This window comes from Trichomycterus rosablanca, chromosome 10, assembly GCF_030014385.1.
Source record: "Trichomycterus rosablanca isolate fTriRos1 chromosome 10, fTriRos1.hap1, whole genome shotgun sequence".
Lineage (NCBI taxonomy): Eukaryota > Metazoa > Chordata > Actinopteri > Siluriformes > Trichomycteridae > Trichomycterus > Trichomycterus rosablanca.
In genome coordinates, this window is record NC_085997.1 from 40,127,440 (window position 1) to 40,153,647 (window position 26,208).

At 42.4% G+C, this 26,208-nt stretch overlaps 3 protein-coding genes across 3 annotated transcripts in view; 2 read left to right on the plus strand and 1 right to left on the minus strand.

The window, feature by feature from the left end:
• LOC134321544 (cytochrome b-c1 complex subunit 2, mitochondrial) overlaps positions 1 to 3,740 on the minus strand; it is an 8,932-nt gene extending 5,192 nt beyond the window's left edge. The window contains exons 1-5 of the mRNA XM_063003348.1: positions 3,655 to 3,740; positions 2,293 to 2,370; positions 1,386 to 1,535; positions 1,180 to 1,301; positions 975 to 1,099 (exon numbers count right to left, since the gene is read on the minus strand). Of these exons, the coding sequence (XP_062859418.1) occupies positions 975 to 1,099; positions 1,180 to 1,301; positions 1,386 to 1,535; positions 2,293 to 2,370; positions 3,655 to 3,687 (508 nt within the window). The 5' untranslated portion in view covers positions 3,688 to 3,740. The remainder of the gene's footprint in view (positions 1 to 974; positions 1,100 to 1,179; positions 1,302 to 1,385; positions 1,536 to 2,292; positions 2,371 to 3,654) is intronic.
• Positions 3,741 to 8,881: 5,141 nt separating this feature from the next.
• On the plus strand, positions 8,882 to 10,354 carry LOC134322137 (NHP2-like protein 1). The gene is made up of 3 exons (XM_063004007.1): positions 8,882 to 8,902; positions 9,009 to 9,129; positions 9,956 to 10,354. Exons 1-3 carry the CDS (start codon positions 8,882 to 8,884, stop codon positions 10,216 to 10,218), a joined length of 405 nt encoding a protein of 134 aa, XP_062860077.1. The 3' UTR covers positions 10,219 to 10,354.
• Positions 10,355 to 13,200: 2,846 nt separating this feature from the next.
• crym (crystallin, mu) lies at positions 13,201 to 25,950 on the plus strand. Its single transcript, XM_063003349.1, has 8 exons — positions 13,201 to 13,511; positions 13,599 to 13,749; positions 17,850 to 17,912; positions 18,006 to 18,107; positions 20,793 to 20,976; positions 23,527 to 23,648; positions 24,742 to 24,826; positions 25,538 to 25,950. The coding sequence occupies exons 1-8, from the start codon at positions 13,345 to 13,347 to the stop codon at positions 25,612 to 25,614; spliced, it is 951 nt and encodes a 316-aa protein (XP_062859419.1). The 5' UTR covers positions 13,201 to 13,344; the 3' UTR covers positions 25,615 to 25,950.
• Positions 25,951 to 26,208: the final 258 nt, after the last annotated feature.

Below are 26,208 nucleotides of genomic sequence, written 5' to 3' on the forward strand. Positions count from 1 at the left end.
GCTGTGCAGCACCATCAATCAGCCAGCAGAGGGAGTAACTGCAGCACTTATAAGGAATCCACTTCAGCATTCAACCTAACAGACATGTGCGGTGAGCCCTGCACTGCCATCATATGCAAACGCCTCGAGCAGACAGCAGAGGGCGCACTTACAGCAGCGAGGAGGCTCCCAGTTCACCCATCGTCCCTCCCCACAGACACACAGCCAATCCTGAGTCTGTCTGGTTACCTGACCGGCTGATTAAATTATTATTATTATTTATTATTAGGGATGTCCCGATCTGAGCTCAAAGATCGGAATCGGGGCCGATCAGGGCATTTTTTAATTGATCGGTATCGGTTTTACTAATGCCGATCCTAATCCCGACCTTTTGTTTTACGTAAGCATGTCCGCTGTCGAGGATCACTCCGGTTTACAAAACAATAACTTTTAATCCCAGTATGAAAATTCTGGGACAATATCTAGAAAACACAAGTATCGGTTTGAGACTCGGTATCGGATCGGGAACAAAAAAAACGTAATCGGGACATCCCTAACTTATTTACTTTTTATGCATTTCTTCTGATTTTTAGTGCGTCCAATTTTTAGCTTCCTCTCTACTGGTGCTGACCCCCGCCTCGACTGAAGAGAGCGAGACTCACACACGCCCCCTCCAACACGTGTGCAGTACCGACTGCATCTTTTCACCTGCCTTGTGTACGGAGAGCCACACCCTGATCAGCATTATTCCTCTACTCAGAGGTCTCTCTCCGGCTCCCTAACCCTGTATGAACAACACCGAATCGTTGTTCATGTTGCCGCCCGGTCAAGCCGGATGGCAGAGCCGAGATTCAAACCAACAAGTTGGAAATCCCAGCTCTGGTGTGCTAGCGTGTTTCATAAAATTATTTTAACTGTATTTGTAATTTAACAGCCGCTCTTTGAACGTCCTATAACGTAATAACACCAGCTGACGGACACCGGTCAGCACGTACCGATCTGTGGGTTCTGCTGGGCCAGAGCGAGGTCCACCTTCACCCGGGGGGCGATTTCAGGCAGCTCCCACGGCCGAAACTCCGGAGCGGTGGTGACGTTGATCAGATACTCCATCACCGTGTCACTGGGATCAGAAAATCATTCAAATCAGACGGAATCACCTAGAACCAGGAGAAACGCTGAGGTGAGAAACGCCGCGCTCACATGTGATCACGCAAACAGTCCACCGTGTAGACCATGGCCTCCCGAGACGTGGACACGCCGAGGCCGCCCCCCACCGCCTCGATGCCACGGCAGATCCTGAACGCCGAGGCGCCCTTGGTGGTCTGAAACGATAAACACGAACTGAACCGCTGCACTCCAGCGCACGGGAGCGTTTATCAATCACGAGACACGGGCGGGACACGTACCAGACCCCCCGCCAGGCGGAGCACGTGCGTCACGCCCAGGCTGTCCAGCGGCTCGTACCGACTCCCGGCCCTCACCAGCACGCCGATCCGCGAGGCCGGGGAATAGTTCTCCAGGGACGCGATCACCAACCCGCTGGGCAGCTTGCTCACCTACACAGAGGAGAGACCTTTACATCTGTGACGGTACACAATCTAAGAGTTAGGGGCCTTGCTCGAGGGCCCAACAGTGCCAACCTGGCAGGGGTGGGGCTTGTACCGACAACCTTCTGATTACTAGTCCAGTACCTTAACCACTAGGCTAACGTAACTCTATCAGAAATCAGACTGGGGTCGTTAGTTGTAGGGTTATAGGGCCGCTGTGTCCTGGTCAGGGTCGCGGTGGGGACGGTTTCCCCGGGACACACCCCAGACAGGACGCCAACCAATCACAGGGCCTCAGCTACAGCCAATCATGTGTGCATGTACACGCCTGACTGGTCGATAGCACCACTAGGGATTCGAACCCTGCATCCCAGGAGTAGTCGGCAAGCATAATTCAACACACCAGTTTAGTCATATCCAATTCCTGGACGGTATTCCCCCTCTACTGCTGCAGACTGACTAACACACCATCTCTCCGACACGTGTGCAGTACGGACCGCTTCTTTTCCCCTGCACTGGGTTCATACGGAGATCCGTATCGTGCACGGAGTCACGCACCGATCTCCGTTATCCCCCCGTCTCTGTCTGTGCAGCACCATCGATCAGCCAGCAGAGGGCGTAACTGCAGCAGCTAGCACATGTTTACACACCTAAATGCAGTTATGTGCAGCCAAGCCACCTTCTGCATGCTTCAAAAGGTGACACTGTATGTGCCACCTTAGTTTTAGCATCCTCCAGGTCACATTCATTCAGGGCGTCTACGTACCTGCACCTCCTGTGGATGGAACCTGGTGGGTTCGGCCACCTCGCACTTACGGGCGGCCTGGGCAGCATAGAGCCTCGTCTGTAAACCAGAAACAGAACGAACAAGGGTCAGAACCACACACAGCGTCCGCTATAGAATGACTGAGAACCGGTGGTCAATGATCGGCTGGTCCGAGGGTCTCTGTGCAGCGGCGTCGATCAGCCAGCGGAGGGCGTAACTGCAGCAGTGATGAGGAATCCCCTCCGGCGGAGTTATACCCTCATCATCACTGCTGCAGTTACGCCCTCCGCTGGCTGATCGATGCCGCTGCACAGAGACGGGGGATAATGGAGATCGGTGCGTGACTCTCGGATCTCTGTATGAAGAAGCATGGTTGTTGTCTACTGTATACACATGATACGACATGATTGGATATGTCTAAGAGAAGGAGGGATGTCCTAATGGGTTGGTGCCCTATATAAGGTGATACCTGACCAAAGTGAAATTTACATTACATTTACATTTACATTTTGGACATTTAGCGGATGCTTTTATCTAAAGCGACTTACATTACAGGTACAGTATACAGTCTGAGCAATTGAGGGTTAAGGGCCCCGCTCAGGGGCCCAACAGCAGCAACCTGGCATGGATGGGGCTTGAACCAGCAACTTTCTGGTTACTAGTCCAGTACCTTAACCGCTAGGGTACGGCTTGCCGTAAAGGTTTAAAATAAGAAATGCTGATATTTACATCCAGAACTAAACAAGATTGCAGGATCAATACTGTACGGATTACTGTTACAAGTGTCAATGTCAGTCAGGCTGATTTAAAATGTGGACAGGTCGATATTAAACTAATGCAGCTGAAACTATTCTATAGATTTTGGTAGTATAGATCCATGTGCTTTGATATGTGCTGAAAAATAAGAATTAATACTACTTTTTATATATAGAATATAAGATATAATAAAGTGTGCGGAACACCGTGACACTTTGTGAGGACGCGGCTTTCAGCAGTCACAGGAAGGACATTACTGACTACTCACTGCTGACTGCACAACAAACCATTAAAATCACCTTAAATACATTTAAACACGTTGTTATATGATTTATAATCATGTTCTCTGTGGATTTGTCACTATCTAGCACACTAATCTAGTCTCACCCAGCATACTAACATACTAGTTAGTGCGTGAGCGCGGTCCGGTACAGGCGGATGCATACTACTTTAGAATACTACCTAGTATAGAAGGTTAGTGCGCGTGTACACAAGCTCACACAGACACGGAATACACGGACATGATGGCTCCGCACACACCGCACACCGCTCACACAGCCTCAGTACATCACAATCACCCTAAACACCCTAAACACGGTTCCTCACCGAGAGCTGAGTGATTCCCCGAAACCCCTTCATCCTCTCTCCTTCACACAGACGCTCAGAGACGGAAATATGGCTGACCTGGATGTCCTACCCACAATCCCACACGCTCCTCTGTACTGAGGGTGTAGAGAGCCGCACTGACACCTGCTGTACTGGAGCTTCATCCTCAACATGTCCGCCTCAGACACAAACAGTCTGAAATAGAATGATTTATAACATTTATAACATCCAGAACACGACCCACGGGATATTTAACTAACCCTAACCCTGCTTCTTACTACTTTAAAACGGTTCGAAAGGTATTTTAGAAATTAAATTAAACTTTGCCTGCAAGTGAAAAAAGAAAAGAGAAATTCCAGATTTGAACACCGGGTGTCGCTATAAACAAGTGTAAAACGCTCCTCATATTATTCCCCTACAACTCAGAACATTAAGGACGTTACACTCACATTAAAGTTTCTGAACTAATAAATAAACCTGGAAGCTCCAAATAAACTCCAAATAAAGATTTAAGGCAAGTTGGAAAAATAATAGTGATCCAGAGGGAAGTGGGTATGTTTAATTGTTAGGAAAAAACAGTTGCTGTAATGACGGAGTGTAATAATTTACATTTACATTTTCAGCAGATGCTTTTATCCAAAGTGACTTACAGTACTGAGTATACAGTCTAAGCAATTGAGGGTTAAGGGCCTCGCTCAGGGGCCCAACAGCAGCAACCTGGCAGTGGTGGGGCTTGAACCAGCAACCTTTCAATTACTAGTCCAGTACCTTAAACGCTATGCTACAACTGCCGTGGCATATGATTACTGTGATTATGATTATTCACTGTAATAATAATAATAATAATAATAATAATAATAATAATAATAATAAATAATAAAAAAATAATAATGATAATAATAATAATAATAATAAATAATAATAAAAAATAATAATGATAATAATAATAAAAATAATAATAATAAATACCAAATAATAATAAAAATAATAATGATAATAATAATAACAATAATAATAACAATAATAATAATAATATAATAATAATAATAACAACAATAATAATCATCATCATCATCATCATCATCATAATAATAATCATAATAATAATGTTCCCATTATAATTATTCACTGTAATAATAATAATAATTAAAATAATAATATAATAATAATAATAACAACAACAACAAAACAACAATAATAATAATAATAATAATAATAATAATGGTAATTAAAAATAATAATAACAATAATAATAATAATAATAATAATAATAATCATCATCATCATCATAATAATGTTCCCATTATAATTATTCACTGTAATAATAATAATAATAATCATAATAATAATAATAATAATATAATAATAATAATAATAATAATAATGATTATTATTATTATAATTATAATGTTCCCATTATAATTATTTACTGTAATAATAACAATAATAATAATAATAATAATAATAATAATAATAATAATAACAATAATAATAATAATAATTCCTAGTGGTTAGGGTACTGGACTAGAAAGCTGAAGGTTGCTGGTTCAAACCCCACCACTGCCAGGTTGCCACTGCTGGGCCCTTGAGCAAGGCCCTTAACCCTCAATTGCTTAAACAGTATACTGTCACAGTACTGAAAGCCACTTTGGATAAAAAAGCATCTGCTAAATGCTGTAAATGTAATGCTCCCATTAGGATTATCCACAATAATAATAATAATAATAATAATAATAATAATAATAATAATAAAATAATAATAATAATAATAATAATAATAATAATAATATAATAATAATAATAATAATAATAATAATAATAATAATAATAAATAATAATAATAATAATAATAATAATAATAATAATAATAATAAATACTGGAAGCTTCTGCAGGAGAAGAACGGCTAAAGGTTCCACAAGACAGAAGTCAGGAGCTTGGTAGAACTTCTAGAAATTATTTATTACAGGAAAATTATTACTGACACGTCTTGTTGTAGATTTTCATTAAATCATACACACATTATTTAGCAGACGCTTTTATCCAAAGTGACTTACAGTATACAGTCTAAGCAATTCAGTGTTAAGGGCCTTGCTCAAGGGCCCAACAGTGGCAACCTGGCAGTGGTGGGGTTTGAACCAGCAACCTTCTGCTGTTAAACCACTAGGTTACAACTGTCATTATTCATGTCAAAGATGAGGGGGTTGAATATTTCTGATTGTAACTGTGACCAGCACCAAATGCTTGTTTAGTTTATATTTAGTGAATTATATTAAATGTAAATAACAGAAATGCAGGTAAAGCTTCTGTATGATTTACTGTCATATTGAGTGTGTGATTTACATTTACATTTTCAGCATTCAGCAGACGCTTTTATCCAAAGCGACTTACACAATGAGCTGAACACGATGAGCAATTGAGGGTTAAGGGCCTTGCTCAAGGACCCAACAGTGGCAACTTGGTGGTGGCGGGGCTTGAACCGGCAACCTTGTGTTTACTAGTCCAGTACCTTAACCACTGAGCTACCACTGGCCCGATTGAATGGCCCGACTGATTTAAATATGTACAGTGTATCACAAAAGTGAGTACACCCCTCACATTTCTGCAGATATTTAAGTGTATCTTTTCATGGGACAACACTGACAAAATGACACTTTGACACAATGAAAAGTAGTCTGTGTGCAGCTTATATAACAGTGTAAATTTATTCTTCCCTCAAAATAACTCAATATACAGCCATTAATGTCTAAACCACCGGCAACAAAAGTGAGTACACCCCTAAGAGACTACACCCCTAAATGTCCAAATTGAGCACTGCTTGTCATTTTCCCTCCAAAATGTCATGTGATTTGTTAGTGTTACTAGGTCTCAGGTGTGCATAGGGAGCAGGTGTGTTCAATTTAGTAGTACAGCTCTCACACTCTCTCATACTGGTCACTGAAAGTTCCAACATGGCACCTCATGGCAAAGAACTCTCTGAGGATCTTAAAAGATGAATTGTTGCGCTACATGAAGATGGCCAAGGCTACAAGAAGATTGCCAACACCCTGAAACTGAGCTGCAGCACAGTGGCCAAGATCATCCAGCGTTTTAAAAGAGCAGGGTCCACTCAGAACAGACCTCGCGTTGGTCGTCCAAAGAAGCTGAGTGCACGTGCTCAGCGTCACATCCAACTGCTGTCTTTGAAAGATAGGCGCAGGAGTGCTGTCAGCATTGCTGCAGAGATTGAAAAGGTGGGGGGTCAGCCTGTCAGTGCTCAGACCATACGCCGCACACTACATCAAATTGGTCTGCATGGCTGTCACCCCAGAAGGAAGCCTCTTCTGAAGTCTCTACACAAGAAAGCCCGCAAACAGTTTGCTGAAGACATGTCAACAAAGGACATGGATTACTTGAACCATGTCCTACGGTCTGATGAGACCAAGATTAATTTGTTTGGTTCAGATGGTCTCAAGCATGTGTGGCGGCAATCAGGTGAGGAGTACAAAGATAAGTGTGTCATGCCTACAGTCAAGCATGGTGGTGGGAATGCCATGGTCTGGGGCTGCATGAGTGCAGCAGGTGTTGGGGAGTTACATTTCATTGAGGGACACATGAACTCCAATATGTACTGTGAAATACTGAAGCAGAGCATGATCCCCTCCCTCCGGAAACTGGGTCGCAGGGCAGTGTTCCAGCATGATAATGACTCCAAACACACCTCTAAGACGACCACTGCTTTATTGAAGAGGCTGAGGGTAAAGGTGATGGACTGGCCAAGCATGTCTCCAGACCTAAACCCAATAGAACATCTTCGCGCTCCTCCACCTTCCGCTTGAGGATGCCCCAAAGTCTCGAATATCCGCCAGCTCCGTGATGTCGTCATGGAGGAGTGGAAAAGCATTCCAGTGGCAACCTGTGAAGCTCTGGTAAACTCCATGCCCAGGAGTGTTAAGGCAGTTCTGGGAAATAATGGTGGCCACACAAAATATTGACACTTCAGGAACTTTCACTAAGGGGTGTACTCACTTTTGTTGCCGGTGGTTTAGACATTAATGGCTGTATATTGAGTTATTTTGAGGGAAGAATAAATTTACACTGTTATATAAGCTGCACACAGACTACTTTTCATTGTGTCAAAGTGTCATTTTGTCAGTGTTGTCCCATGAAAAGATATACTTAAATATCTGCAGAAATGTGAGGGGTGTACTCACTTTTGTGATACACTGTATTTTAGTTCCTGTGAAGTACTGTAGATATATAAAAGTGAAGATAAATGAATATATTAATAAATAAATGAACACACACACACACACACACACACAGCATGAGCTAGCTTTACGAGAATCCAGTTTGTGTGCGGTGCGCATGCGCAGTTCCCCACGCTGAACACGTGTTGCAGGCTGCAGCGTGATCACGCTTTCCTCGCTGGTGTTGAGTTTTGCTGTGCAGAGCTTCAGTGTTTATTATTTTACTTTTAGCTTTTATTAATAATCACTTCAGCGGCTGTTTGTCCTCCGTGAAGCTCCAGCCGAGAGGAAATCATGGTGAGTTACAGCTTTAATCATCTCACAGCTCCTGGATGTGTGTGTGTTAATAATGATGATGATGATGATGATCCAGGGAGGATGGAGCGATTTTATTAATCATATATACAGATACATGTGTACACTACAGTGTTATGAAATACTTTATACAATACACCTGGAGCTGAGAGGGTTAAGGGCCTTACTCAAGGGCCCAACAGTGGTCACATGGCCGAGTCCGAACCAAGAACCTTCCAGTTGGTGGCCCACATCTGTATTCACTAGGCTACTACTGTCCTATAATAAGTGACCTGGGCAAATAGTAAGAGTTTATATCCATCCATCCAACCAGTCCACCCAGTTACAGCACCAGCACCAGTTCTGACCCATGATGATGTGCAGACTTTACATTCAGGTTGTCCAAAATAATCCAATACAATTTGAGCAAATGAAAGTTTAGGCAACTTGGAAGCTGTGGGGCTCGAACCAGCAACCTTCTGGATACTAGAGCATTACCTTAACCACTGGTACCAGGTGCCTCAATGTTTGCTAAACCAGAAGCTCAAACCTCCAGCAATCCATACCACGTACATAAGACAGTTTGTAGATGTTGTAGCCTGTTCACCTCGTTTGCAAAAAGTGTAAACATTTTATCTTTAACCAGTCTGGTTATGTTCTTGACCACCAACAAGCAGATTTCTTCATCTAATATTTAATGTTAACTATGTCTAAACTCTGTAGTCGTGTATCCGTATCATCACGTATTGTGCCGGATGTATAATTCCATGACGTTGGTGTACACGTGTTTAACAGTTTGAATTTAAACCCCTGATTGATTGTTTTGACCCCAGACTGAAGCTGAAGTGAATCCTAAAGCGTACCCTTTAGCCGATGCCACCCTGACCAAAACCATTCTGGATATTGTGCAGCAGGCATCCAACTACAAACAGCTCCGTAAAGGAGCGAACGAGGGTAAATGTTTTATCATTTAAACATTTTAATATGAACCTGATGCTGTAACAATCACAGAAACATCTCTGTTTACTTTATAATAATGTAATAACACGTGTACATACACCCATCAGCCATAACATTATAACCACCTCCTTGTTTTTACACTCACTGTCCATTTTATCAGCTCCACTTACCATATAGAAGCACTTTGTAGTTCTACAATTACTGACTGTAGTCCATCTGTTTCTCTACATGCTTTGTTACCCCCTTTCATGCTGTTCTTCAATGGTCAGGACCCCCACAGAGCAGGTATTATTTAGGTGGTGGATGATTCTCAGCACTGCAGTGACAGTGAGGTGTTTAAAAACTCCAGCAGCGCTGCTGTGTCTGATCCACTCATACCAGCACAACACACACTAACACACCATCACCATGTCAGTGTCACTGCAGTGCTGAGAATCATCCACCACCTAAATAATACCTGCTCTGTGGGGGTCCTGTGGGGGTCCTGTGGGGGTCCTGACCATTGAAGAACAGGGTGAAAGGGGGTAACAAAGCATGTAGAGGAACAGATGGACTACAGTCAGTAATTGTAGAACTACAAAGTGCTTCTATATGGTAAGTGGAGCTGATCAAATGGACAGTGAGTGTAGAAACAAGGAGGTGGTTATAATGTTATGGCTGATGTGTGTATATATTGCACACTTATAGTGAAACAATAGTGCAGTCATAATAAATATAAATATGGACTAACACTTGATGATTTGGGGACAGACCTTTAACACATGATGCTTTAATGTTGTTTCTTGTTTTTGACTTGATTCTTTTCTTGCATCTTTAACAGCCACTAAGACGCTGAATCGTGGAATCTCGGAGTTTATCGTGATGGCGGCCGACGCTGAACCCCTGGAGATCATTCTTCACCTCCCGCTGCTGTGTGAGGACAAAAACGTGCCGTACGTCTTCGTCAGGTCCAAGCAGGCGCTGGGACGAGCGTGTGGGGTGTCCAGACCGGTTATCGCCACGTCGGTCACCATAAAGGAAGGATCGCAGCTCAAACCTCAGATTCAGTCTATTCAGACAGCCATCGAGAGACTCCTGGTTTAAACCCGCCGCGACTCGGGCGCGTGCTCATGTTTTACTTTGTGTTTTAGGTTCTTTGTACAGTCAGTCATTGTTTCTTTTTTAAACTGTGAGTGGATTTAGGATGTAATACTGAGAACGTGATTCTGATTTGTCACAATAAACATGAAATGATTTTAAAGACGTGTTGGTGGTTATTTTGTTTATGTACGTAATAATAAGCTCTTATAGAAGTGATACCATGTTATAATAACCTGTGTTCACATGTGTGGCCTGTGATGTGTTTATGGTACAGTATTGGTATTTATGTCCAATTTTCTGCACAAGTTCGATTTTGTTTTTAGGCTGAACAGTCAAGCCACTGGGAGGCGCACTTACACCTGTCAGTGCACTCTCAGTGCCAGTCCCAAACCCAGTTAGAGGCAGGAGGGAAATAGGGCTGCCGTGATTGGTCGACCTAGTCGATGACGTATGTTTATAAATGCTCCTTTTTAATTTCTACATCGTCTCCGTTCATATAATCGTTCATATGATTCCCTCAGCACTACTCGCCGTGTGCAGGACCTCAGTCGTATCTGCTCCGGTCACCGGTCGGCGGCATTAAGCTCCGTCTTAAAAAACGCCGTCTGCAGCCGTCAGAGGACGATCGTAGAGCTTTCAAATAAAAGATCAAAGTTCTCCACGACCCAAATCATCCAAAGTTTGGTGCTACTTAAACCTGGTACAGAACTAAAAGCTGGTTTGTTCACTGTGTAAAGCTTTGATGGTACCACAGCAGCACCGGCGCCGTGCTGCACGTCTATATCGTTTCATTACGCTGCTTAATCCTGGAGATCTTGGAATAGCGCATTTCTTAGCGAGTTCAGTCAGACCGCCGCGCACTTTACTGCGTCGGGCTCGAAGCACAAAAAGCTTCTCGTGTGAATGCGCCGGTAACAGTGTAACACTCACCACCGTGTTTACATGGTTTAGAATGTGCAGTAAGTGTTGAGTGAATGTGGAGGTTAGGATCGGGGATCGTTCTGTCGTTACCGTACGCTGGACTTAATGAGACGCGGCTACATCTAACTATTTTATCTCTGCTATAAGGTGAAGCACGTTGCTGTGTGTACAGAACAGCATGAACACGAGCTGCACTCTGTTTAATATGGAGTACCTGAGAATGTGATCATATGAACATAAACCCTGTTTACATTTAGTTCTGGGTTACATTATTATCACCTACAGTTTAGTGTTACAGTAAAAGAAGATTCAATCAGATTCTGAATGACATTTTTTGGAGGAAAATTAATCGTTCAGATTAATCAACTAATCGATAAAATAGTCTATAGATTAATCAATAGTTAGCCCTAAAAGGAAAGGAATCCGGTGTAAATACGGAAGCAGCCAAAAATTGTTAAATGAATTAATGAAGCAATTAAATCACATAAAAATTAGGAGGCATGTGTAGCTTAGTGGTTAAGGTACTGGACTAGTAATCAAAAGGCTGCCAGGTTGCCCCTGTTGGGCCCTTGAGCAAGGCCCTTAACTCTTAATTGCTTAGACTGTATACTTTCACAGTACTGTAAGTCGCTTTGGATAAAAAAAGAGGAATTTCTAAATGATCAGTGAAGCACATGTTGGAATCACTAAACTCATTCTGAGACACATTTTGAGGACAAACATTAACAGTACAGAAAGACAAACGTCAGACTTTACTCACCTCGTCTGTAATAAACGGGCTGGAACCACAAACTGTACTGGGAGGAAACTGAACTCCAGTCATCTGGAACACACATTAATAGCTGTAAAGGAATAAAGAATTGTGGGAGATAAAGTCCAATGGAACCACAGAAAACAGAAATCCTGGTGGTGGGACAGTGGTTCAGCACAAGCTGCACCTGATATAACTTTATTAATCTGGCAGTGTTGGAGATAAGCAGTTAAATCAGGTAAAACTTTGGTCTAATTGGTTAAAAACACATAAAGCTAACTCAGTCCTTTAAAGAAAAGACTGGACGCCCATCACAAAGATCAGGATGATTCTACATAACGTATATACTGTATGAATATAAACAGAAACACAGAACTGAACTTTGTGTTTCTCATCTGACACGACCAAAAGGAAATCCAGTGAGTTAATAAGAGTTTGTTTGTTTATTAGGATTTTAACGTCATGTTTTACACTTTTGGTTACATTCATGACAGGAAACGGTAGTTTATCTTCACACAAGGTTCATCAGTTCACAAGGTTACATCGAACACGGTCATGGACAATTTAGCATCTCCAGTTTGCCTCACTTGCATGTCTTTCGACTGTGGGAGGAAACCGGAGCACCCAGAGTAAACCCACGCAGACACGGGGAGAACATGCAAACTCCACACAGAAAGGACCCGGACTGCCCCACCTGGTGATCGAACCCAGGACCTTCTTGCTGTGAGGCGACAGTGCTACCCACCGAGCCACCGTGCCGCCCTGAGTTAATAAGAGAAAGAATGAATTAATGAGTAAGAGACATTTCAGATCCATGATTTCAGAACTAAATAACACTTCAAATTTATTTGTATAGCACTTTGCAACAGTCTCAAAGTAACTTTACAGCATCCAGGACCGACAGACCAAAAACCTCTTGTTGAGCAAGCCAAGGGTGACAGTGGCAGGAAAAAACTCTCTTAAAATTACAGGAAGAAACCTTGAAAACATTGATTTATGACAGCAGATTAAGTTAAATGGTGAGGTTGTGTTTAGAAGGAAAGCACATACAGTATGTGAAATAAAGAGCCAGAAATAATAAATTATAGTAAATATTTGGACTGTGTTGTGCTGCACCTTTTAGAAATACTGCGCCACAAAGAGTCATTGAGAGCCGAAATAAGAGTCGACTCTCTCTGATAATGCGCTGAGTCATTAGAAAATGACTCACAGAAAAAAACCGATTCCCTAAGACTAACTGTTGTTCACTGTGGGGGGAGTCGGTTCAGTGTAGTTCTGATTTTCTCTCACAGCCAGTAGCTTAATCTTTCCGTGTAACTGGGAATGATTGACTCGCCTCGGCTGAGTAAAGTCCACATGTACACGGTTAGTGTGTAAATCAGTAAAATATGAGATTATAGACACAGTGAAGGTGTTCAGATCGGATCTTGTTTAGAGAGTCACTTGGAGGAGAAGTTATGGCTGAGCAGCCTGTGTTTCTGAGTGATGACGTGGTCGCTGCTGTACTGAACTATGGGGAGTTAATCCCCAGATTAGAGGCGGTTTTAGGGAAGTTCTCCCGATGTGAGGGTGCAGAAGTGGTGCAGCCTGTCAGATCTGTGCTTCCTATAAACAACCACCACGGGTAGGAGAACATTCAGCATTAATAATGCACTTACTCTCAGATCAGTAAATAATGATTATAAGCTGTTATAACGGTTCACTGCTGCAGGTTCCTGGGACTGATGCCTGCTTATATTGCACATGAAGGGATTCTGTGCACGAAGATGGTGGCGTTTTACAGACGTCCAACAAGATCCAGTTTACCATCCACACAAGCTACAGTCCTGCTCTTCAACCCTGAAGTTGGGAATGTAACTGCGGTGAGTTGTGCACATAAACACATTTCTGTACTGCAGAACTGCTCAGAAGCACGTTTAGAGATAAAGCTCAGTACTGACCTGTGCATCATCACTGAGGATACAATATTGGTTTATTTATCAGGATTGTAAGGTGCTGTTTGTTTTCCACTTTGGTTCCAGCAATGACAGGACAGGTAGTTACTGCTTACCCAAGATTCATCAGTTCAAGTTTAATATCAAACACAGTCATGAACTGTTTAGAGTCTCCAGTTCACCTCACTTACACGCCTCTGTACTGTAGTGGGAGAACATGCAAACTCCACACAGAAACCTGGGAATCAAACCCAGGACCTTCTCGCTGTGAAGTGACAGTGCTGCCCACCGTCCTGCCCTTGCTGCACATTTAAGCTTCATTATGGTGACTTTTTATAAATATGAGCATGTTATCAGATATACCGGGGGAGTCAAAACGATGTTAACATGTGAATGGTGGAAACCATTTATTTACAAAACACACTTCATATGTGTAAGATGATTTACAGGACAGTCTCAACCTGTTCACCATCATGTTCAACACACAAAAACCAGCAAGCCCAGACACACATCAGATCCTCACGCTCGCCCATTTTTCTGCTTCCAACATCAACTCTGAGGATAAAATGTTTACTCGCTGCCTAATATACCCCCCCCCCCCCCCCCCCCCCACTAACAGGTGCCATGATGAAGAGATAATCAGTGTTATTCACTTCACCTGTCTGTGATCAGGATGTTCTACCTGCTTGGTGTGTATATATACGTATATATATTTCATGGCACACAACATTATGGGTGACATACCAGAGTTCAAAAGAGGACAAATTGTTGGTGCACGTCTTGCTGGCGCATCTGTGACCAAGACAGCAAGTCTTTGTGATGTATCAAGAGCCACGGTATCCAGGGTAATGTCAGCATACCACCAAGAAGGACAAACCACATCCAACAGGATTAACTGTGGACGCAAGAGGAAGCTGTCTGAAAGGGATGTTCGGGTGCTAACCCGGATTGTATCCAAAAAACATAAAACCACGGCTGCCCAAATCACGGCAGAATTAAATGTGCACCTCGACTCTCCTGTTTCCATCAGAACTGTCCGTCGGGAGCTCCACAGGGTCGATATACACGGCCGGGCTGCTATAGCCAAACCTTTGGTCACTCGTGCCGATGCCAAACGTCGGTTTCAATGGTGCAAGGAGCGCAAATCTTGGGCTGTGGACAATGTGAAACATGTATTGTTCTCTGATGAGTCCACCTTTACTGTTTTCCCCACATCCGGGAGAGTTACGGTGTGGAGAAGCCCCAAAGAAGCGTACCACCCAGACTGTTGCATGCCCAGAGTGAAGCATGGGGGTGGATCAGTGATGGTTTGGGCTGTCATATCATGGCATTCCCTTGGCCCAATACTTGTGCTAGATGGGCGCGTCACTGCCAAGGACTACCGAACCATTCTGGAGGACCATGTGCATCCAATGGCGGTGCCGTGTATCAGGATGACAATGCACCAATACACACAGCAAGACTGGTGAAAGATTAATTTGATGAACATGAAAGTGAAGTTGAACATCTCCCATGGCCTGCACAGTCACCAGATCTAAATATTATTGAGCCACTTTGGGGTGTTTTGGAGAAGCGAGTCAGGAAACGTTTTCCTCCACCAGCATCACGTAGTGACCTGGCCACTATCCTGCAAGAAGAATGGCTTAAAATCCCTCTGACCACTGTGCAGGACTTGTATATGTCATTTCCAAGACGAATTTACGCTGTATTGGCCGCAAAAGGAGGCCCTACACCATACTAATAAATTATTGTGGTCTAAAACCAGGTGTTTCAGTTATTTTGTCCAACCCCTGTATATACATATATATTTGTATAGTTGTAGTTATTTAGCAGCGTCTTATATAGTTATAGTTACAGTTGTATTGTTATTTATTTAAACATCTTTTATTATTACTGTTATTATTATAATTCATACCTAACTAATCCAATTTTTATTCATATGTTCATTATTATTATTGCTATGATGTACAGTGTATCACAAAAGTGAGTACACCCCTCACATTTCTGCAGATATTTAAGTATATCTTTTCATGGGACAACACTGACAAAATTACACTTTGACACAATGAAAAGTAGTCTGTGTGCAGCTTATATAACAGTGTAAATTTATTCTTCCCTCAAAATAACTCAATATACAGCCATTAATGTCTAAACCACCGGCAACAAAAGTGAGTACACCCCTTAGTGAAAGTTCCTGAAGTGTCAATATTTTGTGTGGCCACCATTATTTCCCAGAACTGCCTTAACTCTCCTGGGCATGGAGTTTACCAGAGCTTCACAGGTTGCCACTGGAATGCTTTTCCACTCCTCCATGACGTCATCACGGAGCTGGCGGATATTCGAGACTTTGCGCTCCTCCACCTTCCGCTTGAGGATGCCCCAAAGATGTTCTATTGGGTTTAGGTCTGGAGACATGCTTGGCCAGTCCATCACCTTTACCCTCAGCCTCTTCAATAAAGCAGTGGTCGTCTTAGAGGTGTGTTTGGGGTCATTATCATGCTGGAACACTGCCCTGCGACCCAGTTTCCGGAGGGAGGGGATCATGCTCTGCTTCAGTATTTCACAGTACATATTGGAGTTCATGTGTCCCTCAATGAAATGTAACTCCCCAACACCTGCTGCACTCATGCAGCCCCAGACCATGGCATTCCCACCACCATGCTTGACTGTAGGCATGACACACTTATCTTTGTACTCCTCACCTGATTGCCGCCACACATGCTTGAGACCATCTGAACCAAACAAATTAATCTTGGTCTCATCAGACCATAGGACATGGTTCCAGTAATCCATGTCCTTTGTTGACATGTCTTCAGCAAACTGTTTGCGGGCTTTCTTGTGTAGAGACTTCAGAAGAGGCTTCCTTCTGGGGTGACAGCCATGCAGACCAATTTGATGTAGTGTGCGGCGTATGGTCTGAGCACTGACAGGCTGACCCCCCACCTTTTCAATCTCTGCAGCAATGCTGACAGCACTCCTGCACCTATCTTTCAAAGACAGCAGTTGGATGTGACGCTGAGCACGTGCACTCAGCTTCTTTGGACGACCAACGCGAGGTCTGTTCTGAGTGGACCCTGCTCTTTTAAAACGCTGGATGATCTTGGCCACTGTGCTGCAGCTCAGTTTCAGGGTGTTGGCAATCTTCTTGTAGCCTTGGCCATCTTCATGTAGCACAACAAATCGTCTTTTAAGATCCTCAGAGAGTTCTTTGCCATGAGGTGCCATGTTGGAACTTTCAGTGACCAGTATGAGAGAGTGTGAGAGCTGTACTACTAAATTGAACACACCTGCTCCCTATGCACACCCGAGACCTAGTAACACTAACGAGTCACATGACATTTTGGAGTTGAAAATGACAAGCAGTGCTCAATTTGGACATTTAGGGGTGTAGTCTCTTAGGGGTGTACTCACTTTTGTTGCCAGTGGTTTAGACATTAATGGCTGTATATTGAGTTATTTTGAGGGAAGAATAAATTTACACTGTTATATAAGCTGCACACAGACTACTTTTCATTGTGTCAAAGTGTCATTTTGTCAGTGTTGTCCCATGAAAAGATATACTTAAATATCTGCAGAAATGTGAGAGGTGTACTCACTTTTGTGATACACTGTATATAGTAATATGTTCATAGATATAATTCCATATATGTAAACAGCAATAGTTTTAACTATATATTAATATTAATAATAAATAAATAAGTTTAATTATATATACAGTATATATTTGCACAATGCTACTATTTGCACTTCTGGTAGATGCTAACTGCATTTCGTTGCCTTGTACCTGTACTGAGCAATGACAGTAAAGTTGAATCTATCTATCTATTAGTCAGATAGATACAGCTTCTAACTTTAAATCTAAGTGATCAATTCAACCAGAAATGGAACAGAAACACCGCACTGTCTATGCTTTGTATACTCCACGTTTATATTAAACAGTTTAATTTATTACAGTACCATAATAACTGTAGTGCTCCTGTACTATACTCCTAACTCTGGTGTTTTTATTGTGGATTTTATTTGAACAGGTTCTGGACGGGATGGAAATCACCTGTAAAAGAACAGCAGCTGTATCAGCCATTTCTGCCAAGGTGTTAATGTGTGTTCATCTGTACTGGTTTGTACTGTGTATGATGGTGTAATATGAAGCAGGACTTACACTGATACATGTTTTATTTCATTAGCTGCTGAAGCCGGCTCAGTCTGATGTGCTGTGTATCATCGGTTCTGGTCACCAGGCCGCCAGCCATTATGAAGTCTTCACGCTGCTGTTTTCCTTTAAAGAGGTAAATAAAATAATGGCATTATTTGCAGAGATGAACTTCACAAGGTGGCATGTACAGTATAATGCACCAGGTCTATAATACACTCACCGGGTCTACTTTATCAAAAAGAATGAGGTTAACAGAATTAAAAGGGGGGGGGGGGTCATTTCTGATAGTAAGAATACCACTATCGACAGTTTGCAGATTAAATGTTTGTTTCTGTTTACTGTGTACAGACAAACAAAAAAAATGAGACATTCACCACCATATTACCATAGGCCATTTCATACTTGATACCACTGACCCACAACTGTGATAACAAATGAAAAAAAAAAAAAAAAAAAATAAGGATGTAAAGAGTCCCTCTGCAAATAGCTTTTAGCAGGTAAACTTAAACAGTCTCACCAAGTTCCAGAAAGTCCAGTCCCAGTTCAATATTCCGTTCCTGTGTGATGGATGTCCCAGTTCACCAGTAATCCATTTGCTGTGACTGCTAGTCTGAAAGCCTCTGTAGGAAAGATGACTGTAGAGTTAGGTACACAAAACCATGATGACCTCCGAGTACCACAAACCAGCACATTTGCATTTGGCACAATTCTAAACCAAAATCAGCTGAAAAAGGAGAACAAACCCTCTGAAAAAGAAACATAAACAGGTATAATTACATGGGTAGCACATGGTTTCCTCCCAGTTATAACTAAACATACAAACGTCCACAATCCAAAAGTTACTCACGTTGGGCTAAAAGAACAGTATATTCTCCCACCCAGGGCCTGAGGAGCATAAAGAAGTCCTGCATGCCTCAAACTAACTCTTCTTCTGAGGGTTTAACACTGCCCCCAGCGACTGGGAGAAGAATTTCCCTAGTGACTGTACCTGAACATTGTCACCAGGCTGTAACATACACATCATGACCGGTATTAAAATTTTCTACAATCTGAGTCTCATAGCGCTTTTCCACCAAAAGAACCCTGGTTCTGGTTCTTGAACCGGTTCTGTTCAGGTTTCTTTGGTGTTTAGTAGAGAACAGTGAAAGTGCATGCAGGCATCAGAAGTGAACATCAGAGCAACAGAAGAAGGTTGATTGATTGATCATTGAATCCTGTCCTCTCCAAGATCATGTGGAGGGAGAAGCACGTGTACATTGTTGGTCCTGGTACCAGATACCACAGGACTTCATCAGATCTTGTGCAGTCCATGTCTCAGTGGTATATATACACTGATGAGCCTAAATATTATGACCACCGCAAAAATGTACATGGCATAATTAGGGATGTGTTCAGTTTTGGGCTGATGGCAGTTACTCGCAGTAGCAGCAGATATGAGCAGGTATAAAATCCTGAGCGACTTTAATCAGGACCAAATCTTTATGGCCAGACGATTGGTAGAGTAACAGTAAAGAGTAACATGATGGTGGAGCGTGTAGATTAACTGTGGGGATAAGAAGACGTGACGTGTTTGTCTCAATTGTTGTTTTCTTTAGTTCACTGATGTGAGAAGCGTTTTGTGCTTCACTCTCACCGCGACCCTCGACACAAATAACCGATCTGCTCAGCGCTCGACTCGAGAGATAAAACACTAAAGTTCCACGATACGAACAAACATCTGTGTGAAATCTAGTTCGCTGTCTGGAACCTCTTTTTTTCAAGGGAAACATGCGGAACCGGAACGGAGCCGGGTCTGCGTCGGTGGGAAAGGGGTAACAGTGAACTTCTGTTGGTCTGTACCTGGAATTGTTGTCTTCAAGTTTTCTGGCATTAATGAGTCCTGGCCGCCCAACAATGTGTCAGTGATTTGTGGCCCAACACGTCTGTCCAGGACACCGCTTGCTGTTTCAGAAATGCTTCAACCCAGTCGTCTGGCCATAAAGATTTGGTCCTGATTAAAGTCGCTCAGGATTTTATACCTGCTCATATCTGCTGCTACTGCGAGTAACTGCAACCAGCCCAAAACTGAACACATCCCTAATTATGCCATGCACATTTTTGCGGTGGTCATAATATTTAGGCTGATCAGTGTATATATACCACTGAGACATGGACTGCACAAGATCTGATGAAGTCCTGTGGTATCTGGTACCAGGACCAACAATGTACACGTGCTTCTCCCTCCACATGATCTTGGAGACGACAGGATTCAATGATCAATCAATCAACCTTCTTCTGTTGCTCTGATGTTCACTTCTGATGCCTGCATGCACTTTGTAGGTGCTAACATGAGCACTCTGACCTGTCTGCACTACACATATTCACCTTAATGATTTTGATAAAAGTCCCTCAGGTCTTCATGCTGTTCAGATCTGCAGCATTTAACACATGAACTACGAGGAACCTCCATCAGATCAACATCTAATAGATCCCTCACCCTCACACACACCATCAGATCCACATCTAATAAGCTTGTGTGTGTGCTAACAGTGTTGTATAATGAAACAGTGAACACGAGACTTGACGTTATTCTATTCTCCCTGTTGGAGACGCTGTGTTGTGTTCAACACAGGGTGAGGGCAGGTGTAGCCTAGCGGTTAAGGTACTGGACTAGTAATCAGAAGGTCGCTGGTTCAAGGCCCACCACTGCCAGATTGCTGGTGTTGGGCCCTTAAGCAAGGCCCTTAACCCTCAATTGCTTAGACTGTAAAACAGTACTCTGTGACGGTCGCTTTGGATTAAGCCGTCTGCTAAATGCTGAAAATGTAAATGTGTTCAGGTACGTGTGTGCAGCAGGAGACTGGAGACAGCAGAACGGTTCGCTGCAGGGGTCCGGGGCCCCGTTAAAGTGTGTTCTTCAGTGAAGGAGGCAGTACAGGGGGCCGATATCATCATCACCGTCACCAGCTCCAGTGAACCGGTGCTGTTCGGGGAGTGGGTCAAACCCGGTGCCCATATCGCAGGTTCTAACTTTATATCTCTGATCCTAAAGCCTGGTACAAGCATGGTAAAACATGTAAACACAATCACATGATGTATTTAAAGATGCTATTATGGGGGAATGTGAGTAATAATACATGTGTTTAGCTATCAGTGATGTTTTAATCATCACACTAGCCTAAAACATCCAATTTAATATATCAGAAGACGCCTGTGTGGAAACTTACAGTTAAAACGAATTAAATTTAAACGAATTTAATTAATTTAATTTAATTATTTAAGCCAGTGAACCGAATCTCAAATGTCATGCTATTTACAATCTTAATAATGCTAATTAGTTTATAGTAGGGATGCACCGATCCGATATTAAGATCGGATATCGGTCCCGATATTACCAAAATGAGATGGATCGGATATCGGATAATTAAACCGATCCATGGGTTTGATATGTTCACTTTAGTTCGTTTGCAACGCGTGCTAAGCCCATACAGGACGCGCTGCTGACGTATGGCGTATAACACAAACAAAAACAGCAACATGGAGCGAGCCAAAGAGTCAGCTGCATGGAGGTATTTCACGCTTGCTATGCTAACAAGTTCGATGGCAACATGTTTATTACTCAGGTTTAGCTGCTATATTTTATTTTGAATTACTGTTTGCACTAAATATTTACGGATAAGTTTATTTGAAAAAGTTATTTAAGCTACTACTGTTTTTCTCATTGTCAGCAGCTACATTTTGGGTGTGTTCGAAAACCTAAGGAGCTGCCTCGCTGCCTTACTGCCTACATAAGCGGCTGCCTCAGTAGAGAGGATTCTAATAAGTCATCAACTCATAAATCAGGTTATTCGAACGCGCTACTTACACGGCGATTCCATCGGGTTTCGCATTTAGCATCTTGCCATTAAAAACAATGAACTGAGGTAGCACAGCGCTAACGCTAACGTCAATATAACATTTCCCTTCATGTACCGATAACGGTTACATTTCCTGACAAGCTTGAACTTGCAAATAAAAACACTCGGTACAAGTTTATACAAGTTAAAAATCAGTAATATTTTATTTACGTTTGATAATAACTCCATTCGTTTCTCCGCCCCGTCAGCTATGTTTATTTTTCTGTAAGAAAAGCGCACCCGACCCGCAATGAATGCTGGGACTGCTTTGGTCACCAAGGCAGCGTCGGATGCTCACTCGTTGAGTGAAAATAAAACTGAAATATTAAGATGCCTGTTTATTATTTTATTGACAAATAAATAGCAGTTCAGTACATTTATATCTGTGTTAATTATATTTTGTTTTGCAAACTTAGTAATGTTTAAGTCGATCCTGATGCCTTAAGTCTTTCCCACATAATAAAGTATACGGTTTATTAATTCAACAATGGTATCGGATCGGTATCGGGTATCGGCCGATATGCAAAGTATATGTATCGGATCGGTATCGGAACTGAAAAAGTTGGATCGGTGCATCCCTAGTTTATAGCACCATGTAAATAAAGACTGGCGCTACAACGCCGCTCAGGTGGCGCAGCGGTAAAAAGAGACGCGCTGCAACCAGGGCTGGATTCTGAGAAGCGTGGTATCGAATCCAGCCTTGCTTTACCGGTTCGAAGCTGAGTGGCTATATGAGCAACGATTGGCCGGTTGCTCATATGGGGGGTGGGACAAAGAACCGGATGTGGGTCTCTCTCTGTCAGAATGCGATTGCGTTCTCTGCCGGCTGATTGGAGGCGCTTACACAGAGATGGGAGAGGGTGCCCTTAGGGTGTGTCTCTCCGCATGCAACGCTGGGTGGCGCCAAACTCGTCAATGTGTGGGTGGCAAAGATGCATCTGGCTGCTGCTCGTGTTTCGGAGGGGATACGGGTTAGCTTCAATCACCTCCGTCAGGGCAGGGTTCGGCATAGACAGAGAGGAAGCACGATGCTAATTGAACAATTGGATGCGCTAAAAGGGGAGAAAAAGGGGTAAAAAAAAAAAAAAAAAAAAAAAAAAAGACTGGCGCTACACTGGTTTTTAACGCTTGCCCCCTGGTGGCGGTATTACAGTACTGCACTATTTACACCCGCTACTTGGTTAGTAGGTTGTAGTTTGACACACAGCTTGTTTTAATTACTGCCATTTCTTCTAGTTTTGCCTTTAGGATGCATATAGATTTAGTCCCACCCTAGTAAAACTTCATTCTTATTCAACTTTAAGCAAGAAAAGTATCCATCAAGTTTCTCCAAACCGTTTGATCTTAATGTTTGGGCCAACACAGGCTTCCTCTGAGACATGTAAAGCAAAATACCATCCTATTCCATATGCAGTAATCTCACAAAGACCGGAGATTGTCTCCATGCGCAGTACAGATCTCCGTATGAACCTGGTGCAGGTGATAAGAAGCGGTCAGTGCTGCACACGTGTCGGAGTGGAGGTCTGCAGCAGCAGTGTCAAAATACCATAGGAGAATTGGATATGACTAAATTGGGAGAGAATGCTTATAAGGCTGATAAGAGTAACTTTTTGGTGGTGAGAAGATTAAAAGTAAAATAGATTTAAGAACGACTTTACCGACTCTCTGTAACCTCAGCGGTGGGAGCGTGCCGGCCAGACTGGAGGGAGCTGGATGATGTGCTGATGAAAGACGCCGTGATCTACGTGGACAGCAGAGAGGGAGCGGCGCTGGAGTCCGGCGATATCATTCAGTCCGGGGTACGACGTAGTAATGAGTCTGAAAATCCACACCAAACATTTATTATCGATAGAAATAGATAGATAGATAGATAGATAGATAGATAGATAGATAGATAGATAGATAGATAGATAGATAGATAGATAGATAGATAGATAGATAGATAGATAGATAGAACCCCAAATCAGAAACAGTTGGGACAGGATGAAGCTGAGATATTTCATCTTTTATCTGCTCAACTTCATTTCATTTATTAATAAACATCCATTCCTGCATTTCAGACCTGCAACACATTCCAAATAACTCGGGACGGGGGAGATTTAGGGCTAGTAATGAGGTGAAACTAAATAACGATGATTGAAATGTTTAAAAACAATGAACCTCAAAGAAAGATTGGAAGAGATTTGCATGTTCTCCATCATTAAACCATTCAAGGAATCAGGAGGAATTTCAGTGTGTAAAGGTCGAGGGTGCAGCTTAATCTGAACGCTTAGTTTACTAGTTACTGCACTAATCATACTTAACACTTTACTGTGCAAAAAAGAAGCCTTATGTTAACCATGTCCAGAAGCGGCGTCCACTTCTCTGGGCTCGGAGGCATCTAGGATGGACCATCACACAGTAGAAACGTGTATTGTGGTCAGATCAATCAACATTCCAGCTCTTTTTTGGAATGTGTTGCAGGTCTGAAATGCAGGAATGGATGTTTATTAATAAATGAAATTAGGTTGAGCAGATAAAAGATGAAATATCTCAGCTTCATCCTGTCTGACATCAAATAAACGTCAAAGTCAATGTAAGAAACTCTGTGTTTTTATTTTTTCTGCATTTTCCATCCTGTCCCAACTTTTTCTGATTTGGGGTTGTAGATACTTTATTTATCCAGAGGGAAATTATTATATATAAATAACACAGCACAGTTTGTCGTTAGCGCAAAACAAACCCAAACCACGGTCATTAACTATTGAATTATAGCAGAAATATAATAATAATATGAATATGAAGAAGCACTTTTACAAATACAAATCTTTATATATTTATGCTTTATTTCTAGTTTCTCAGCTGTGATTATTTTCCTGTGAATGTTGATGTGAAGTTGTTCTGCTCCTCCAGGCTGAAGTCTTTGCAGAACTGGGTGAGGTGTTAAACGGGACGTCTCCTGCTCTACACAACAAGACGACAGTGTTTAAATCACTGGGTAACGTCTCTCATAATAAAAAACTTCTCCCTGGAGCCCTGGAGTGTTTAAGGTTTTGATGTTCACGAAGGTTTATGAAACTCATAATTATTATTTCAGCTCCTGCTACACACTACAGCCAGCAGTTGGCACTTTTTACCCACCAGCACTTGGGTCTCACTGTATCGAGAGTTGTATCACATATTATTATTATTATTATTATTTATGATGATTATAATGTGATGCTTTACACTTGGGTTCCATTCATGACAGGACAGGTACTTACTGCTTACACAAGATTCATCAGTTCAGGTTTAATATCAAACCAGTTCCAATTCACCTCACTTGCAGGTTTTTGTACTGTGGGAGGGAAACCGGAGCACCCGGAGGAAACCCACACAGACACGGGGAGAACATGCAAACTCCACACAGAAAGGACCCGGACCGCCCCACCCGGGGATCGAACCCAGGATCTTATTATTGTGAGGGAACAGTGCTACCCACCGAGCAACCATGTCACCCTGTATCTCATATAAAGCGTCACGCTGAGTTTATCCATCACTTGTGTTGCCTGGACCAGCCAGCAGGGGTCGTGTTTGCAGCAGGTCCAGCACAGCAAACTGTGCATGTTAGATACCCGGCCAGGTCGACAGCACAGCTGAGGTTCCAAACTTAAAACACTCATTAAGGTTAAAGACTTTGTGCTTGTTCAGTTATTATTGTGTGATGCAGGAATGGGGGTACAAGACGCCGTTGCTGCTCAGCTCGTGTTCGACAAGTGGAGGAGCAACCAGCGAGGAACAGAATGAAGGATCAACCCTGACCGCTGCAACCCAGGATACTGCAACACCTACTGAAACTAATCAACACCAGTGATTATGAATGAGATTTTATTTAGTAACACTTACAGTATTAAATCACTCACAGATCTTAAACTCTGCAGTGATTTTATCTTTTATATTAAAGTTTATGACTGAAAACACACACGATGCTTGATGTTAGAAACTGTCCTTTAATAACACACACACACACACACACGATGCTTGATGTTAGAAACCGTCCTTCAATAACACACACACACACGTTCTGATGTTTATTGTGTTCATGCTTGTAGAAATTCTAATAAATTCAGTGATTTAAAGATTTATCAGACTGAATTTCTGTAGCTACGTGTTTATTATTCATCATGATAACGGTGCTCATGTTGTACAGCACCGATAATCAACAGGAAATCAATTTATATAATCCAGCACTTGATGCTACGACATGCGTTTTCTGCTGACCTTGGTGAGAGACCACTGTTCCATGTGTTAATTTAAGCAAACAAATTGAGGGTAAACAGCTTCACAAATTAAACACTGAGTTTTACCTATAATAAAATGGTGTTTCATATTATACGAGTT